The 18350-nt window shown below is 43.0% G+C and overlaps 1 protein-coding gene and 3 non-coding genes across 5 annotated transcripts; 2 read left to right on the top strand and 2 right to left on the bottom strand.

Moving 5' to 3' along the window:
- Positions 1-4457: 4457 nt before the first annotated feature.
- Positions 4458-14757, bottom strand: LOC116952203 (uncharacterized). Of its 2 annotated transcripts, none has more exons than XM_032971331.2 (9): positions 14624-14757; positions 14051-14234; positions 13266-13375; positions 13080-13143; positions 12444-12511; positions 11769-11871; positions 9902-10020; positions 8848-8996; positions 4458-7296 (listed from the first exon to the last, which is right to left on the bottom strand). In XM_032971331.2, exons 2-9 carry the CDS (start codon positions 14112-14114, stop codon positions 7191-7193), a joined length of 783 nt encoding a protein of 260 aa, XP_032827222.1. In that variant the 5' UTR covers positions 14115-14234; positions 14624-14757; the 3' UTR covers positions 4458-7190. The 2 variants fall into 2 exon arrangements, with proteins under 2 accessions (XP_032827222.1, XP_032827220.1); XM_032971329.2 differs by having other exon boundaries at positions 14051-14169; positions 14624-14728.
- Positions 14758-15573: 816 nt separating this feature from the next.
- On the bottom strand, positions 15574-15714 carry LOC116952424 (U4 spliceosomal RNA). Its single transcript, XR_004404443.1, has one exon. It is a non-coding gene; the product is annotated as a U4 spliceosomal RNA (small nuclear RNA).
- An 870-nt stretch (positions 15715-16584) lies between these two features.
- On the top strand, positions 16585-16725 carry LOC116952425 (U4 spliceosomal RNA). Its single transcript, XR_004404444.1, has one exon. It is a non-coding gene; the product is annotated as a U4 spliceosomal RNA (small nuclear RNA).
- A 955-nt stretch (positions 16726-17680) lies between these two features.
- On the top strand, positions 17681-17821 carry LOC116952426 (U4 spliceosomal RNA). Its single transcript, XR_004404445.1, has one exon. It is a non-coding gene; the product is annotated as a U4 spliceosomal RNA (small nuclear RNA).
- The last annotated feature ends 529 nt before the right edge of the window (positions 17822-18350 follow it).

Below are 18350 nucleotides of genomic sequence, written 5' to 3' on the forward strand. Positions count from 1 at the left end.
CATTCATATGGCCGGGAGACATATCTTTCCACATATTGGTACACGTGTAGTTTCGTGCTACAGACACTATCCGAGGTCACTTGTATTTTAATTATCACGGGTCATGTTCCGTCCACTGCTGAATGAATCTCAATCGCCTTCCGGTGTGTTTTCCGGTTGGACCGGGTTCGGTTGGCACAATTTCCGACGTTTTTGCTGCTACACGTTCTGGGAGGGAGTTTCTCGAGTGTCGATTTTTAATTTCAGTTCCTGAAGAAGCTCTCAACACGCGCTGCTGCTGCTGCCACACGTGACACACACACACACACCGTGCCGAACGAAGCGCAGTACGACACCCGTGTCAACACATCGGAGAAGCTGCGCCGCACAACCGGGGAAAAAAAAAACACCTGGGCAAAGTAAACTCAATGTTGCCACAACAGATTCTGGCTACGAGTAACTACATTTCTATTAAGTTACCGTAAAAAAAATGTGTTTTATTGCTCTCAGTCAGTGCCACTCACGGCCGAGTGAATAACAGTCACGGCTCCTCTACGAAGATGCAATTATCCCGTCAAAGTCCATCATATATCCTGCACGGGGTGATGAGAACACGGACTGACAGTCTCGACTAAGAGAAGCCACCGATGATTATCGCTACCGGGGAAAAAATTGGTTCCCTTTGTGCAGGGATGTCAATGGTCGATGTTCTGCGTGAAATACAATTTGCCTCTTTGATGCTTCTAAATGTAGTCAATGAATGGCTCTGTTGTGAGAAGGTTTCTATAGCGGATAGCGCAGACTGTTTGCAAAAAAAGTCAAATGCAATCAAATCTGCAATTATAAAGTTTCGAATGCAATTGTATTTCAAGCCTCTGGAATTTGCAAGGTGGCCAGGTACAAGAAGAGACGTTTATTGTGATTAACATTTGGTATTCGTGCCATTCTTAACGCACGGGGCTATCACGAAGATGATATGTTTCACAGATGAGTACAATGTTGACTCGGGGACGAAATTGCTTCGTGTTTTTACCCAAATAATTGCATATATATATTGCTGTTTAATTTGGTAAATTTAGATCAGTGGTTCTTCTTAACCTGTAGTGCATCACACAACCCTGGGGGTGCGTGATGCCCTTTCTGGGGGTGCGAGAAATGGCAGATTTATTTCGAAGGTAAATCATCGACAGACAAATTAAGCACGGGCACGTTAGTACAACTACTTTGTTTCAGCAAACCTATGTCTTTATTAACATTATACATGTTTTTTTTTTAAGATTGCGAACCAAACGGGCGCAAGGCTGCTGTAAAGGTTAAGAACCACTGATTTAGACGATGACTCAGCAAACAGACTGCCTACTCCTTTTCAAATAACGCCACATGATTGTTAACATCCACCGTGGAGCAGACGGCGCGGAGTATATTCACGGTAAATACGGTGGCAGGATTAATCGGGGCGGCCTCTGGGCTCAGACCGAGAGCCTTCGCAAAACGCTACCACTTAGCACCGGCTGCGTATAACACGCCAGGGCAATTTCCACCCATTTGTGAACGTTACTTAGATTCGTAAAGTTGTCACAATTGTTCATCGGGTATTAACTGCCATACGCCGTTGTGGCAAATTCAGGAAAATAAATATTGTACTACGAGTAGCTGGGCCATTACTCCCATTCACTACGCAATTTGACTTCGACAATAAAATCATCCTGACACTGATGACAGAATTCTTCAAAGCTCCATTTTTTTTAACCACGTCTTTCGCGGGGATTTTATGGAGAAATATAAAGAACAGAGACTGTATGTGAAGCAGGGAAGTGTTATCCATAATAGGTTTTTGTTGGGTTAGATCGCGTAAATATAAAGGTGTCGTTAAAATCGTAAAATATTGCGCACGAGGCACTCTTCAAAGTGCATGGAGGACACACTTGCTTAAAGGTTTAAACAGTGAACAATTCAGCCCTTTGACCCCGCCCCCCCACACCTTGCTGGTCTGGAGGGCTGTTTGACCATACTTCACCATGCTGGTCAGTGCAGGTTGGTAAAGGGGGGCCGGTGCATATGTGGGAACATAGATGTGCATTGCAACAACGTATTTTGCTCCACAGTCCTCTTCGACCCACCGCGTGACAGCCCATCGCGCCTGTCACGCGTGGTGGTCGCCCATCCAAGCACAAGCTCAAAAATCCTGATTCGCTTCCGAGGTCTGACAAGATGGGGCGCTTACAAAGTGACTTGCTCAGAGGCAAAGCTATAACACGATGATGAAAATAGGCTCGCTCGTGTTTAGGGCAAGAAAGTGAGCGGTTAAAGTAGGAGCAGAATTTTTTTTTTTAAAACGTAAGAAAGCCTCGTGGTAAAGCATCGCATTATTACTTTTTGGTGTATGTGCAGCACATATTACTCGGGAGCGTTAAATGTAAACGAAGGCTCATTCACCGTCTGGCCAAAAACTCAAGTCGGCAAATGACCAAGGGGTGCCTTCTGTGCTTGCACAGGACGAGTGTTCAGTGCCACTGCAAATATTATCGTTAACGCTTCCAGGCGCTGAGATCCAATACCCAGCTTTTGGCTGTTAGTGGAAAGATTTCACACCGATCATTCAACGATATTAAAAGTATGTGTAATATATAAATGTGTAATACAATGACAATAATAAAAATGTAATGGACTGCTAAACGAGGTTACGGGTTGTCACATTCGATTTAACTCCACGTTTGTCTGGAACAATATTCTTTTCCGTTGCGATGTGAATTTGATACGTGTAATATGACTTTGAAAAGTATAGTTGCTCAGTGTTGTCAAAACACCACTCCACATTTAAAGAAGACATGATGTTCTCTATTTTATTTCTTGATGGATAATCCAGTCTCTTCAGTTTTTTACCGTACCGCATTACATTAATACTACATGTATACGCGTCGATTCTTCATCAACAACACAGATTCTTCTCGTTCACGATAAATACATCACATTTTGCGTGTCAGAATCGACGTTTTTTTTTCTATTCGTATACGTTGTTTGTATAGAATTGGTTCACATTTGGGATGGGCAGACAGATTCCAGCTCTGACTTCGATGCCCTGGAGGTGCAAGTGGAGTTTTGACAACTGGAGCGGAGTTGGGGTCACTCTCGCTCAGCTGGTGTCACTCGGTACACTCCCGAGCCCCGAACCGGAGCTGAGGTTGTGAAGGAGCCACTCCACTATTTCCTGCCTCCACGCAAGTTGTGAGCTTGGCAAGTGCGCAGAGATGAGTGGTGCAGATGGGCGAGTTGAGAGTGTGCGACCAGATTGATGAGTGCAGAGAAGGTGCGATTAAAGTCGTGAACTGTGGCAGGGTATGAACAAGATTGGTGCATGGTGATATTTGTAAGTGGTGAGTTATTAGGTTGGCGAATGAGTGGTGAGAGGGTGAGAGTAAGTGATGAGATTAGTGAGCGGGGAGAGGGTGTGACGAAATTATCGAGTGATGACAGGGTATTGACAAGATTTGCGAGTGGTGAGAAGATGCATGGGGTGAGATTTGTGAGTGCTGAGAGGGTAATTAAGATAGGCGAGCGAGTGGCGAGATTAAGTGATGAGATTGGTGAGTGCGAGCAGTGAGATTGGCAGTGGTGGGAGGGAGCAAACGAAAAGATTGTTGGCTCGTGCGTGGTTGGTGATAAGGGGGCATGAGGACTGCGATTTGTGAGTCGTCAAACGTTATTAAAAATCTAATATATTCCCAGTAGCTCCACATGCAAAGGTCACATTTATATTTTCAATAACATTTTTTACACATTTTCATATTTTGGTGCATGTTGCATGTTGTTTTTCAGACATTTGATGGCGTGAATACTTTTATTTTAACTCAATGATTACGTTGGTCAGGTCAAAGGAGCATTAATTAAGAAAAAAATGTTGTAATGATCTGGAGCATTCATATAATCGCTTTGAAGAACATTGGGGGAGACACTGTAAACCTATAGGCAGATTCTGACTGCTCGAGGTGTAATAATTAAGTGGTTTTAAGTGATTGTATAATTTTTTCACAGTCAATGCATTGCCTTGGGATGAGACCTGCACTTGCGCCACAACATTGATAGCATAAAATTAGAAATTACGCAGGAGCTGCCACGCATTTTTCGAACGTTGTTTGAAGGCTGCTCAATCAATATTACCTTTCAACTAATACAAGGAAGAAATATCATGCATATGCATGGATTCTGAAACACTTTCCAAAGTGGGTTGGTTCACAGAAATGTTTAATTAACAGGATTGAAGCCAACGGGCCTGCTGTCAGGGCAAAATGCATTTTCACATTTGCAAATACATGTTATCCTTGGTACTCTGGGCTGTCTGCACGTTTTGGGCAAACTGATCATCAAATGGCCAGTCTACTATTGGGTAAGTCCCTAACAGCAACACAACTTTAGGGTAATTTTAGTTTAAAATTTAACTTTATGAGCGTGATTGTGCGCCACTAACAGACGGGCAATAATACAAAAAAAACATTTTATTAAATATGCACATGAATGTTTACAACAATGTTTACATTAAGATTATCAACGTTTAGGAATATACGTACATTAGAGTATACAGTTTGCATATTTACAAGTGCAGTTTAAGACATTTTGATATGATGATAAAATACTTGTGAATGTTGTATAAGGTAGGATTCTCGAAATGATGGCCTGTGGGCTGGCCCAGCGAGAGATTTCGCTCACCAAGACAAAGTGACATTTCAAGATAATTTTGTTCACCAGGTGAGGACTCGAAGAGAGTAACCAGGATAGTCTCATTTACAAGAGTAACCTGGGACAGTGTTCCAGAAGAGTGCAACGATTGTTACGTACAATCCCAATTGAACGATCTGCAGGTAATTGCCAAATCAGAACCCCGAATGTGGCACATAATGACCTCCTCTTGCGCATGACGTCGGGAGATCTCTCTAACGTCCACTGCGAAGCTGACGGATTAAAGCGATGTATTACGGTAATTACACCCACAGTTATTTTCAGGGCGGCCACTGGAACCGAGCCGTGAACCTCTGCAAGAAGCGGGGCGAGAAACATGCCACCACGTGGCAATGTCATGTAGATTAGCGAGTGAGATGAAATACAGATTAGTTAGGTGAAGGAGATAAACGAGAGATAAGAGACAATAGAGTTGTAGACAAGAAATGAAGATGAGACGAAAGCGAGATAAATGAGAGTGAGCCGAGTCCTGGAGATAAGACACAGATTAGAAGTCACGCATTACGGATGTCCGTCAATCACGACACTGTACGATGTCATGCCTGTACGAGACATCGCCAGCACACGCTAATTTCATCAAGTGGCCCACAAAAAAATATCGCCCAACACTCCTGTAAGGAAATGACAAGCGTCATACCATGAAATCAATGTAAGACATAAAGCCCAATCAGTGCTAACAAATCAGTGTCGGAGAATGTTATATTCACAAAATTGCACGGAACATTATTTTCCATGAACAGAGTTTTGTCTTACACACATCCCTCAAAGGACAAAAGGGGGGGGGGGTCTCTTTAAGCCTGACAGTGCATGGAGCTTGCACCTCAACACTGCATTATCTAAAATTTATATTTCCTCAAATGTGGGGCGAAATTTCCAGCACCCAGAGCGCATGCATTCACCGCTTGAAAACCAATGGCCACATACAAGTGTGAGAGCAACAACAATGTAACACCACACTGCCCTCTAGTGAAACAATTTTACACTGCGGATACTGTGCACACGCACGTACTGGGGTCTGATGGTGGATCCCATCTACCTGAAATTCTGGTGCAAATGAGCACTGGTTGACAGGATTGCATTCCTTAGATTTCGTTTAAAATACAGTGCGTCTAGGCCTTTATAAGAACAAAAATACACCAATTTTGACGACAAAATCGTGTATTCGTGTATACTAAACTATATTAAATGACAAACCATTATTACCACGTTGACAGAATTTGTAAAATATGCTTTTTTATTCATTCAAAGCATATCTTTAACTATCGTAAAGTGATGCAGAATTGCCCCTCGTTTTTTTTAGTCGAGGTTTTGTCAACACTAATGCAGTGCAGTTCCCATTTAAGAGGTGTAACCTGCACCCTCTTTAAGTGGCAAATCCCCACTCTCTCAATCTGTCAGATCTGCACTCTACTCGCTGTACAAAAAACTAAACTCGAGCAGAAAGACCCAGTGCTTCACACACAACACACCGGTCAAGGCACGTGAGCAAAACTAGTTAAACTCACAATCTAAAACTTGCTTTAATTGTACTGTATTATAATTCGGAAATGTTATACTTGGGATACAATAACATATCGACGTGCAGTGACTGCACTACTGCATGGAGTTGCTGGCTACGCCCATACATACCTCCTCTCACTAATCTGTATTAATGGCCTAGAGGTAGCACTTTCACGCACATTGGTTTTTAATAAATCCCCCTAAGTGGCGAAAGGACCACAATGACAAATTATGAATGTCAATGCAAACATTATGTTTGCAAGTATGAGTGGAGATGCTTTTTCCCCATGTGAAGAGACAAGCAATTAATCAATTCACAGCCATTTCCCAAATACAAGTTGTGGCTTGTTGAGTTCATCTCATGCATATTTGTCTAGTTGCAGTGTGAATGTTTCATCAGACATTATGTTTGCAAGTATGAGTGGAGAGGCTTTTTCCCCATGTGAAGAGACAAGCAATTTATCAATTCACAGCCATTTCCCAAATACAAGTTGCGGCTTGTTGAGTTCATCTCATGCATATTTGTCTAGTTGCAGTGTGAATGTTTCATCAGACATTATGTTTGCAAGTATGAGTGGAGAGGCTTTTTCCCCATGTGAAGAGACAAGCAATTAATCAATTCACAGCCATTTCCCAAATACATGTTGCGGCTTGTTGAGTTCATCTCATGCATATTTGTCTAGTTGCAGTGTGAATGTTTCATCAGACATTATGTTTGCAAGTATGAGTGGAGAGGCTTTTTCCCCATGTGAAGAGACAAGCAAATTAATCAATTCACAGCCATTTCCCAAATACATGTTGCGGCTTGTTGAGTTCATCTCACGCATATTTGTCTACTTGCAGTGTGAATGTTTCATCGGAGGGCAGTGGCATTATCATGTGTGTTGCTTATATCTCTCACAAGCGTAAGACCTGGTGTCTCGCGTCACACAACGGGCGGCCACAACTGCAGCGGCCACAGTACCAGTGTTGACCCATCAGGAGGCGTGCGAGAGCATAGCCATTGCTGGAGAGAGCCCCTCAGAGAGCTCATAGGGCAGGGACAGGAGACTCTTGACCAGCCCACTTGTCAGCTGCAACAGCCTGCAATACAAACAGGACAATGCCTATATTCTTGGTTCTTTCGGTAAAGTCACGTTGGAGGGAAACAATAAAGTAATCTCAAAATATATATATAAAACAATAAAATTCTCACGACGTTTCGACTGCAACACTGCAACACAAGCAGACGAAACGTCGTGAGAATTTTATTGTTTTATATATATTCTTATTATTTTATTGTTTCCCTTCAACGTGACTTTCCCGAAAGAACCAGGAATATGAATCACTGCAGTCACGAAAGCTTGAAATCAAAAGGACAATGCCTCTTTGTACTTTGAAAAATTGTGAATAAAAAAATACAACAATGATGTCTTAAAATAAGCCATTCCCTATTATAACTTAAGAAGCAACGCTGTGGAAGATGGCAACCTTCACGTAGCCCACTCGGCTGAGTGATAAATCAGGACGAATGCCACCAACACAGCGACCGAACATCAAGCATTGATCTCCCCCCCCCGGGTCTCCAGCGCAACAACTCAGGAAACGAGTAGTGCAAGGATAAGACAATAAAAAAAATCCCCTCACCAAAATAGAAGTACCGTACACTTTTTTTTATACAGTATAAGCATACCTTAAGAGTCGGCAAAATTGTCGAATGGGGTGATTGGCCGGTTGTGATTTCTCACTAGAAATGTCTTATCCACTATCAGCAGGTAGATGAAGGCGTTAAACACGTGCACTTCCTTTCCTAGATCCCTCCCAAGCTCGGTGAAAATCCTTTGGGCTGGGCCACACAGGCACAATGAGAGAGCAGGGCCTCCTAGCATGTACTGAATGGGCCATTCATGAGCAACTGGGTTACAAAACAGCAGCAACAAACAGCAGAGTTTATGATCGATGGAATGTTAAACATTTTGAGAGCGCAACAAAGTTACATTCAGGAAAGTCAAGTGTGGAAGCATATGCCGAGACAAGCGTGCAGTAACGCCTGCCCTCTGGTGCCAACCCCTAGGGATCTCTCTGGCAAGGCTCCCAAGCGAGCCCCCGCTTGCTATCCCCGAGTCTCGACAGCATCGGTGGAATCTGACGCAGCTGTGTGGCCCTGAGCTTGACCCGGGCCCTCGGCCTCCGCCACACATGGAGGTTCTCGAGCACAGAGCACCTGGTGTGCACGGTCATTCGTGTGCCATTTAATTGAGGGAATCCTGCTGCGTGGCGTTATCTTGGTGTGGCCTGGGACCGTTTTATTGTTGTTTTTGCTGCCTTGCCCAGTCTTGATAAATCGGACTTGTGTGAATAATTTATTTGTTTATTATCTTTTATGTAAATGTGCTACTTTGTTTATGTAATTAATGTGTCTATTATTCATTTAGATTTAGTGAATTGCTTATCATTTTCTCTACTGTGCACTCCGAAAGCTTTTTGTATCGTTTGTTGTTGTAACCTGATGACTCGCCCATACTGGACATGTGAAAAGTAGCTTCATAGCTCTTCGCATTCCTCCCAGAGTCTAAATCAAGATTCTGATCCCCGATCCAACACTCACTCGTGCGCAGAAAAGTTCAACCGTTTCACCTTAACAGCGCGACGTACCATTTGGCATGGTGGTCTGGGAGCGTCGGTGGTGGACCTTTCCCTGGCTCCTCCACACTGAGGCAGGCTTTAATTCTGGGGAAGCGAGCTTCCACGTCTCTTCTGTAGGCAGCCAGTAGGGCGACATCTCCCATCTGGTGCATAGCTCGCTGAAAAGCACGGCCACATTTATTGATCATTCCGTACTTTGTTTTTAAATAAAATTATTTATGTGAGCATTAAAATGCAGCCATGCGTATCGGTAGCACATGCACGTGTGTGGAGTTGATGTAAAATGCCTGACCTGAATGCTGGTATTTGAAACAGCATGCATGTATGTTTCAATTCTGTCGCACCATACGTAGCCAACCATGCTCATCGGAGGTGTGAAGAACAAACTAAACACAAAATGCAGTTCTAAAGAAATAAATTTTCAATCCAAATTTAAAAGCGCACAGCTCCATTGGCTTCCTAATATCGGAAGAGCGTTCCAGACGGCCGCAGAAGGGGATCTGAAAGCGCGCGATGCGGTAACCGTCTTTGGTCAATGGTTCGCCAAAACCCGCTGCTGCGAGGATGACCGGAGTTCAAGTGATGGTGTATGCTCCTTTACGAGATCAGCAATGTATTGTGGTTCATTTGTGGCAAGCACTTTGTGTGTAATGAGTGCTACCTTACAACGTATTTCCCTACTGATCCGAATAGCTACTCCAAGATAAATTAAGGAATGTATTTTGCTGAGCAGAAGGCATGTATGCATGCACCCCCTTCTCCCCCCAGAGATTTGATGAATTGTCCCACTTTAAAATGATTGATTCAAAACTCATTTTTGTTTGCTATTCTGGTGCATGAAAAATCTCTCGTGAACCAATCGCATACAACATTTACAAATATAAATAATCAATTATTACGCACACAATCTTATACATGTATTGTCAATTGGTTTTATTCAATTATTTCATGTCTTTTTTGTGTACACAGACGAATATATTTATATTTCTTTTAAAAACGAGACCATTTCAACCTCATTAAACCACAACCCTGTAAAATGTAGGAAGTTGCTTTTCATACTTACATAGAGAACAGCGATGCGATGTGCGATATATTTATGCCTATTGAGTTGATATACATCGCCTTGCAACTGCTGACTAAGAACCAGAATCTGATTTAGTCTGCACACGTTTTCGAAGTAATCTGAAAAATATTTTTAACATAACACCATCAGTTATTCGTGGAGATTTTGAAGCTTCATGAAACTGAAGAGGTACTATAATGTAGACTATAACACAAAGTGCATTGAGTCTGTTGGGTGGCTCAGTGGTCAGAGCATTGAGGCAGCACCACTGAAATTCGAATCTGGGTTCGAATCCAGGCAACCACTCATAATGACACTGGATTCTCAAGTGCAGCAAATCAAAAGGTCTTAACCCGATCTCACCAATGATTGCACGCAACAAGACACATCATAACGCAATGCCTATATAACATTTTCTATAACATTTGTAAATAAAGTTATTTGGGTCTTTTGGTAAAGTCACGTAGGTAGAAAAAATAGCAACAACAAAACAATAGAAAATAAAAATAAAGTGAATGGAAAACAAGAAAACATTTTGATTTAAAGCTTCCGTGACTGCAGTAATTCATATCCTTAGCTCTTTCGGTAAAGTCACGTTGAAGGGAAACAATAAAATAATAAAATATATATATAACAATAAAAATTCTCACGACGTTTCGACCATAACACAAACACCTGATGACGACCGTTTGTGTTATGGTCGAAACGTCGCGAGAATTTTTATTGTTTAATATATATTTTATTATTTTATTGTTTCCCTTCAGCGTGACTTTACCGAAAGAGCTAAGAAAAAGATTTTTTTTTTGTGTTTCATTCACTTTATTTTTCCATTTTTATTATTTTGTTGCTATTTTTTCTATCTACGTGACTTTACCGAAAGACCCAAAAAACATGAATTCCTGCAGTCACGAAAACTTTAAGTCAATATTTGTCAAAAAAAGACTACAAAATCCTCACATATAAATTGCTCAAAATGCAGTACAGTGCAAGATCATTAATTTTCAACCTTAAGCACAGTTTAACAAGTAGGATCAATCATCAAGCTTCTCGAGCAGCACATCAAAGAATATGGAAGACTACACACTGGAAATTTTTTTTGCAAGCATTGCACATGATGCCAAGAGATATGCCGCAAAACTGACAGCTGACCAAAAATGCTGTGTTCCCTACTAAATGGTTCACCAAGTGCGGTTAAGTCGAGGTTATCCATGGGCACATTACACAAGTTGCGAATTAACTGTGCTTGCAGAAAAGTATATAACTTCATCCTTGCGCTTATTAATTCAATGCTTCTCACTCTTCGAGGGCCTGTGACTCAGTTTCCACGTGAGCACAAACGCTTCAAGTAAACCCATCACAATAAAATCAGACACCACAATGTCTTTTCCCTCCCTTCTATGTACGTAAACAATTAAGATATGTGTATAGCTTAAATTACTTATGTTTCTGGGTCAACCCACCCATTATAATGTTATCTACCTCACCTGGTATACAGGAGGCCGTGGGTTCGATCCTGACCCTGATGTCTGTATATCTGGAATTTGTATGTCTCTCTGCCTGTGATCGCATGGATTTTTCTCCAGGTCCTCCGGTTTTTCCCTCCGCATTTAGAATCAATATGCGTTTAGAATATCTGGCTGCCATACATTTGCACATAAAGCCAATTCGTTGAGCTATCCTTTTTGGGCAGGTCGCTTCTGAAAAACAGCTATATTAATAGCTCAGTGGACCTTGCCTGGTAAAATAAAAATCGTAAAAAAAAAAAATAGTTAAAATTATCCCAGATAAATCTGAGAATTGACTGTAACTAAACTTCAGAGCGGGCATGACCGATTCAAGCCAACGTTCGAAATGTTGCAGTTCGCACCGTCAAGTGGAGGCTGCTCCAGCATATCTACAGGCCGGCCGTGGATGATGTAAACCTCCACTCGAGGGAAGAAGAGCGAGAGGCCACGGCTGTCCAGATAGTCCTGAAGTAGCAAGTGCCAAAATGTCACTCTTCTCAAACACAAGGCATAAAAATGGAAAAGGCAAGGGCAATAACGCTGCAATGTAAAGAAAAGGGAAATTGATAACGACTTTTTAAAAAAAAAAAAATATGACCTGTAGTTATGAATAACAAACTGAACGGAAGACACTCGGTGGGCATTAATTGCTCCCCCATCCTGTGTTGTGTTATGCTAACACACAGATGCCACCAGACACGCACACAGCTTAGTCGCGCTAAACTTTAGACAGTCATGAGAATAATACAGTTTTGATTGTATGCGTATCCTATGTGGTAAAAAAAAGTTTGGAAAATTTAAGATAAATTGGACAGGTGGAAGAAGGTAATGTGAATCTGAATCTCCAAGTTAAATCTCCCTTGATCTCAACCACAAACACAAATTATTATTCATACTATTGATTGAACAATTTCGATTTAAATAAATGCCACTTATTTTACGAAAGGGGTACATTGTAAACCCAAGAAATGGCAATGTAAACAGCTCCATCTCCTGGAATTATACTTATACTGATTTAACAGCCATGAAAAGATTACCTCAAGCTCAGGAACCGGTGGAGGCAGATGCTGTAGTGTCCTTGTAATTTTTTCTAAAACATCCGCAGCTAGACAACACGTAAAATAAGTGTTTCAATGTAACATACCTAATGACCTAACGGAATGGCACAATTTGTTAACACTATACAATTATGTGACGTCTTCGAATTAAGAATGGTTGATTATGAAACCTCACGTTATGGTACATGTATCAAATCACGTGGAAGAATGTATGAAAAGTATTCGCTAATGCTACATTTTGGCTAACAATATATGAGACTAAATTTTGATTTAAAGCTTTCGTGACTGCAGTAATTCATATTCTTAGTTTTTTCGGTAAAGTCACGTTGAAGAGAAACAACAAAATAACAAAATATATATAAAACAATAAAAAATTCTCACGACGTTTCGACCATAACTCATTTTGTTGTTTCTCTTCAACGTGACTTTACCGAAAAAACTAAGAATAATATATGAGACTGCCAAAGGGACCACAAATACGAGAAATAACATTAGACAGCAAAATGTTCAAGAAGAAAAGGAACCAAGTTTATTTTCAAGAAATAATTATTCAAAACCATAACAATTCATCGAATTGCCAGAATGTTATTGCATAAAAAAAAGATGGGGACTCACCCTCCGCTTGAAAAGCATCTGACTCTATAGGGCTGGTTTCCAATGACGACTGCTGTTGTTGCAGCTATGAACGGACATCAACCAATGGCACACTTGTTATTCTTGGGCACACGTACCCCCCAAAGGGTCGCATTCAATTACTGACAAATGTTTACCAAGTGTACAGGGTGAATAAACATAGCAGACCTCGGTGCGGATGAGGAGGTCAAGGTTGAAGCAAAGTGCAAGAATACGTTGGGACACTTCATTTTCGTCCAGATACTTGACAGAGCACGGCTCCTGAATGCACACCTCCACTAAATAAGTGCAGAACACGGGGAGTTAGAAGTAGTCGATAGCCATCATTCATTTACTCATTGATGGAGGGGTGCAGCAGCAACAACATTAGATCGGCCTGTCACCCACCACGTTCATGGACTGATCTAACCGTCTTCTACTCAATTCAGCTTCGCAAACAACCAAACGCGGACGCTTAAGCACGCAACTTTACGCACGCACTGCCTTGGGCACCTTGCTAATCGTGACAAAATCACAGTGACCTCATCACATCTCAGAAAGAAAGCGGCTAAGCTCCGTTACTCTAAAACGTGTATGGGAGGGTAAATCTCCTGGGGTTACTCCAGTTTCTTCCCACAATGCCACACACTTCACTCATGGAACTGGGCAAATATCCAAATACAGGACCCTCCTGAACCCCCCCCCCCCCCCGCACAAAATCAGACTCGGTGAGCCTGCTCTGAGCAAAATGGCATTATTATGATGGTTATTAAAAGTACCGTCCGACAATCAAACAAACGAGGTGCATTTGCCAAGTGCGGTTCAATCAGCAGCAAACAGAGATGGCATCAAATACAAAGTGGAACAAACGCCCCCCCCACTCACGTGCACCACAATGGGCCGCACTCAGCGATGGGTTTCGGGAGGAGGGGGGGGGGGGTGAAACGTTGAATTGCGAACGACCGAGGAGTCACCTTGACAATGAGCGTCGTAGGTGTGAGGCACTCTGAGTGGGTCGCTCCTGGCGATGGCAGTCATGGCGAGGCGAAGCTCAAAGCAACAACTCTCGGCGATCAACCATTGCCCGGAGAGCCTGCGTGATACCGTAGCGCGGTGGATGAGACAATAGGACGCGTCTCTTAAATGTTGATTCCTACGCTGAAACGACAAGTGAATCGACGCGCGCGCGTGTAAGAACCCCACGCTTCGCCATTCGCACGTTGCTTGTTAAAGGTTCAACTCCCCCTCCTCTACCCTCACCCCAACCGGAGCCACGAGCGGTCGCTACATTCGCCGCGGCGTATAGAAGATGAATGCGGTACTGCGACGGATTATTGCACTGAAACGTGACGCTCCATTCGCGACAATTGATCGATTTACACACCGCGGCGACCAGCATCGACGCAGGCCTAACATCCTAGGCAAGGCCTGCGGGGATTTAAAGCAATTATACCGCGCCACGTTGAGAGTTGCAGGCTAAATACCCCAAAGGTGAGACGTAGACAAATGCGTGCAGAAAGCGAACGTGGTTTAAGCGTGCGATTTACCCGTAATTAGGACGGACTTTAGCCATTAAACGCATCCACCATCGCCTTGCGCGTTACCGTGGCAACCCCACTGGCTCAGCCCAATGAGGAGGCCCGGTGAAGGTCACGTGGGCCAGGTTCCCCCTCGTCATGGCAACTCGAAAAAGTGACAACTCCCACGTGACCTTTGCTCGACCAATTACGGGGCGCGTCCATTTCGGGTCGTCCCCTCGATTTCTATCCGTGGGACGTTCTTGTTCGCCAGTGTCAAAATAATGAAGAAACGTATAACAGTAGACTTTAACCCTTTCTGGCAATAACACACGTCTTGATATGTTCTAACACCAAATAGGTCACCACACGCACTTGTGGCGAAACACGCAAACACGGCGTGATGTTACGCACTGTGCTCGAACTGATTGGCCGACATCAGAGACAGCTTCGTGGCATTGTCTCACCACCAGTGTTTGACCAGACAACGCCAAAGGCAGTAACAAAGACAATGCAAGTTTCAAAATACTGTAGTTAATTACTCGGGTTGAGCACATTAATTAATGGGACCATTTTGCCAGTCTTAAAATGATGAAAAAGTATTTTCTTACATATTTTTTTTTTAAATCCAGCAACGTTTCAATAAACAAACTACTTAGGTTACAGTCCACCAAACTCTCAAAGCAATTCAAAGTTCTTTGGGTCTTTCGGTGAAGTCACAAAAAACTACGACCGCTCATTGCGTTGCGATCGAAACGTCGCAGTTTTTTTTTAAATTTACTTTTAACCTATCTACGTGACTTTACCGAAAGACCCAAATAATATGAATTTTTACACTCATGAAAGCTTTAAGTCAAGCAATTCAATGATTAGCCCCACCGAGAATACGATCGTAAAAAGTTTACCCATTGGTCACCACGTTAAACCACTGCGCTGTGAGTCCACAACTTTAAAAGCCTTCACTTTGTTATGTTACAAAGCTCTCGAGAGAGCTTGAAAAAATTGCCGACACTGACTATATTGCAAGTCAGCGTGGCGGGGTATTGGGAAAAGTTTTCAATTAGCAATAATCGCGCCTCGGATAAACCTCATTGGCTACGATACTGCCACTGCGCAAAGCTGGTTTGTTACAGCCCCGACCGCTCCCTCTTAAGCGACGCGCCGTTGCCTCAACGCTATGGGTTCAGTCGCGAATGCAAAAATAAACATCTATAAAAACTACATTTTACTTGCTTACATAATACACTAAAGAATTTGAGTTAATATATTTTGACATTGAATGAAAAACCGTCGTCAATTACCCGACTAATTTAATGCGCTTATGTCTCGTACCTCTTTCCCAAGAGTTTCCGCTGGCCAGGCGGTAGGTTAATGGTTGGGGCCTGCTTTGGTGACTCGATCGGCACGTTTACAACGAGACTTGCAAGGGGTGTTCGCTTTTCTGTTTGTTTAGAAAGGTCTGCGGGTAATAAAGCCGTCACAGTGTTGAAGAATGTCGTTTGTTAACAGCAAAAAAAATTAAGTAGACCGTTATCGTCCCAACACCACTTAAAACCAATAAGTTTCACCGCAGCTGTATGTTGCTCATGACCCAAAGATATATAACTTTTTTTTTATTCTCACACGTAACCTATAGCACACGCGCCAGCAGTGAAGTCTCGGCTGTAGGGTAACATCGTTGCTGTGCAAGTGTCACAAATGTTGCTGTACCCAATGCAATGCGGTAGGTGGCGGAGCGAATACATGCTTCCCAGATGCCATTGCGACCAATGTTCCTCCGATATATAATTGCAAGTTACTTGCAAATATCATTATACAGCTATCGTTTTAATTTCCGAACGGACGTATATGCACCGAAATAGTTCCTGTGTTAAAGTCGTAATTGAAATCGTGTGTGTTTTTAACGTGTTTAATTTGGCATTCGACTGAGCCCATGGCGTTGATGGAGTTCCGCGTCACTTAAGAGGGAGCGGTCGGGGCTGTAACAAACCAGCTTTGCGCAGTGGCAGTATCGTAGCCAATGAGGTTTATCCGAGGCGCGATTATTGCTAATTGAAAACTTTTCCCAATACCCCGCCACGCTGACTTGCAATATAGTCAGTGTCGGCAATTTTTTCAAGCTCTCTCGAGAGCTTTGTAACATAACAAAGGGAAGAACCGCACTTCCAGCGTGTGGCCTACATGGCCTTGCGATCAACAGGCAATCTGATCCGCCGATCTCACAGCAAAGGCGGGTGGCTACTACAATATGGTGCCGACGGTGTTACTAGTTTTCACCATCGACTTGCTATCATAATCTCTCCGGCTCAAATGTCAACTCCGGTGCGGCAGTTGTAACATCATCAATAACCAGCTAACATCAGAGACGCCTCGCCAAAGAGAAGCAGTTCCAGCCCATCACATTAGGGGTGAGTTCATTAAATGTTTGACCAAATTTAACAGGCTAATTTTTTCAAGTTGATCATTTTGTATGGCCCGCAGAAAAAACAGGTTCCCCGCCTCTGACCTAACGTATTTAACATCTGGCCAGCGTCGCGTAGTCCAAAGCACAAAGCAGATTTGAGACGGCAAGCGGCGTTAGCAAATGACAAGCAGCGTTGTAGCTTTAGTACTTCTTCTGGCGTATTACGTGTGCTAAGGTGTAAACTTCAATATCGAGGTTCGACGAGCCACAGACGGATACGTTACAACTCCTTAACTACACGCTGCGGTGTTATACAAAACAAACTCAACGTTTTCGCCAATAATGTTGTAGGGAACCATCTCTTTTTTCAAGCAGACACGCCTTTGGAGTCACGTGGGGCATTCCAATTACGTCACCAAGGCAGACCGTCACATCCTGTCCAGCAACCACATGCGGGATGGATGTACACAAATTGTAAGCACAGTTTCTCATCAAATTCGCAGAGTAAATGGATTATGGTTCACATACAAACATTGAAATATACACAATTAAATCGTACGTGTAGTATTTCAGCATGTATAATAGTTTATTTTACAGATGTTTCGTTTCGCATTCGACTGGACCCATGGCGTTAAGGCACAGCCGCGTCGCTTAAGAGGGAGCGGTCGGGGATGTAACAAACCAGCTTTGCGCAGTGGCAGTATCGTAGCCAATGAGGTTTATCCGAGGCGCGATTATTGCTAATTGAAAACTTTTCCCAATACCCCGCCACGCTGACTTGCAATATAGTCAGTGTCGGCAATTTTTTCAAGCTCTCTCGAGAGCTTTGTGACCTAATAAAGTGAAGAACCGCACTTCCGGCGTGTGGCTTACATGGCCTTGCGATCAGCAGGCATCTGACCCGCCAATCTCACAGCAAAGGCGGGGGGCCTACTACAATATGGTGCCGACGGTGTTACTAGTTTTCACTATCGACTATCATGTCTCCGGCTCAAATCTCAACTCCGGTGCGGCAGTTGTAACAGTCGAATGCGGTGGTGTTAAGCCCGCCTCCAAATCATTCCATCCCGAACAAGTATTTCATCGCTTCACTGATGCGAGTCTGCCTAGCTACATTGGGATGTTTGGCCAAGTATTCATTAGGTTCCGCCATGATGCGTGGGATAACAGTGCAATCTTACTGGACATCGTGAATAAGTGCTTTTTAGCTCATCCGATTCCTCCTGTATATATTTTTTGGAACCCGGAGAAAACCCTCCACCTATAAGTAAGGGAGGCAAGTCGCCACTCATCTCCTGGCCACCTCGAAGCCTAACATATGCTAACCTGGCTCAATGGCTCAATGCCGCTTAG

This window comes from Petromyzon marinus, chromosome 46, assembly GCF_048934315.1.
Source record: "Petromyzon marinus isolate PM22_M1 ecotype Great Lakes invasive population chromosome 46, UKy_Petmar_22M1.pri1.0, whole genome shotgun sequence".
Lineage (NCBI taxonomy): Eukaryota > Metazoa > Chordata > Hyperoartia > Petromyzontiformes > Petromyzontidae > Petromyzon > Petromyzon marinus.

Excerpts from the sequence above, each read along its gene's own strand:
- LOC116952203 (XM_032971329.2), bottom strand. The coding sequence starts at position 14,658 with ATGCGTTTAATGGCTAAAGTCCGTCCTAATTACGG. Across the intron at positions 13,144-13,265 it reads ACCTCCTCATCCGCACCGAG|CTGCAACAACAGCAGTCGTC; the intron begins GTCTGCTATGTT and ends GTCCGTTCATAG. Across the intron at positions 10,021-11,768 it reads GGAGCAGCCTCCACTTGACG|ATTACTTCGAAAACGTGTGC; the intron begins GTGCGAACTGCA and ends AATATTTTTCAG.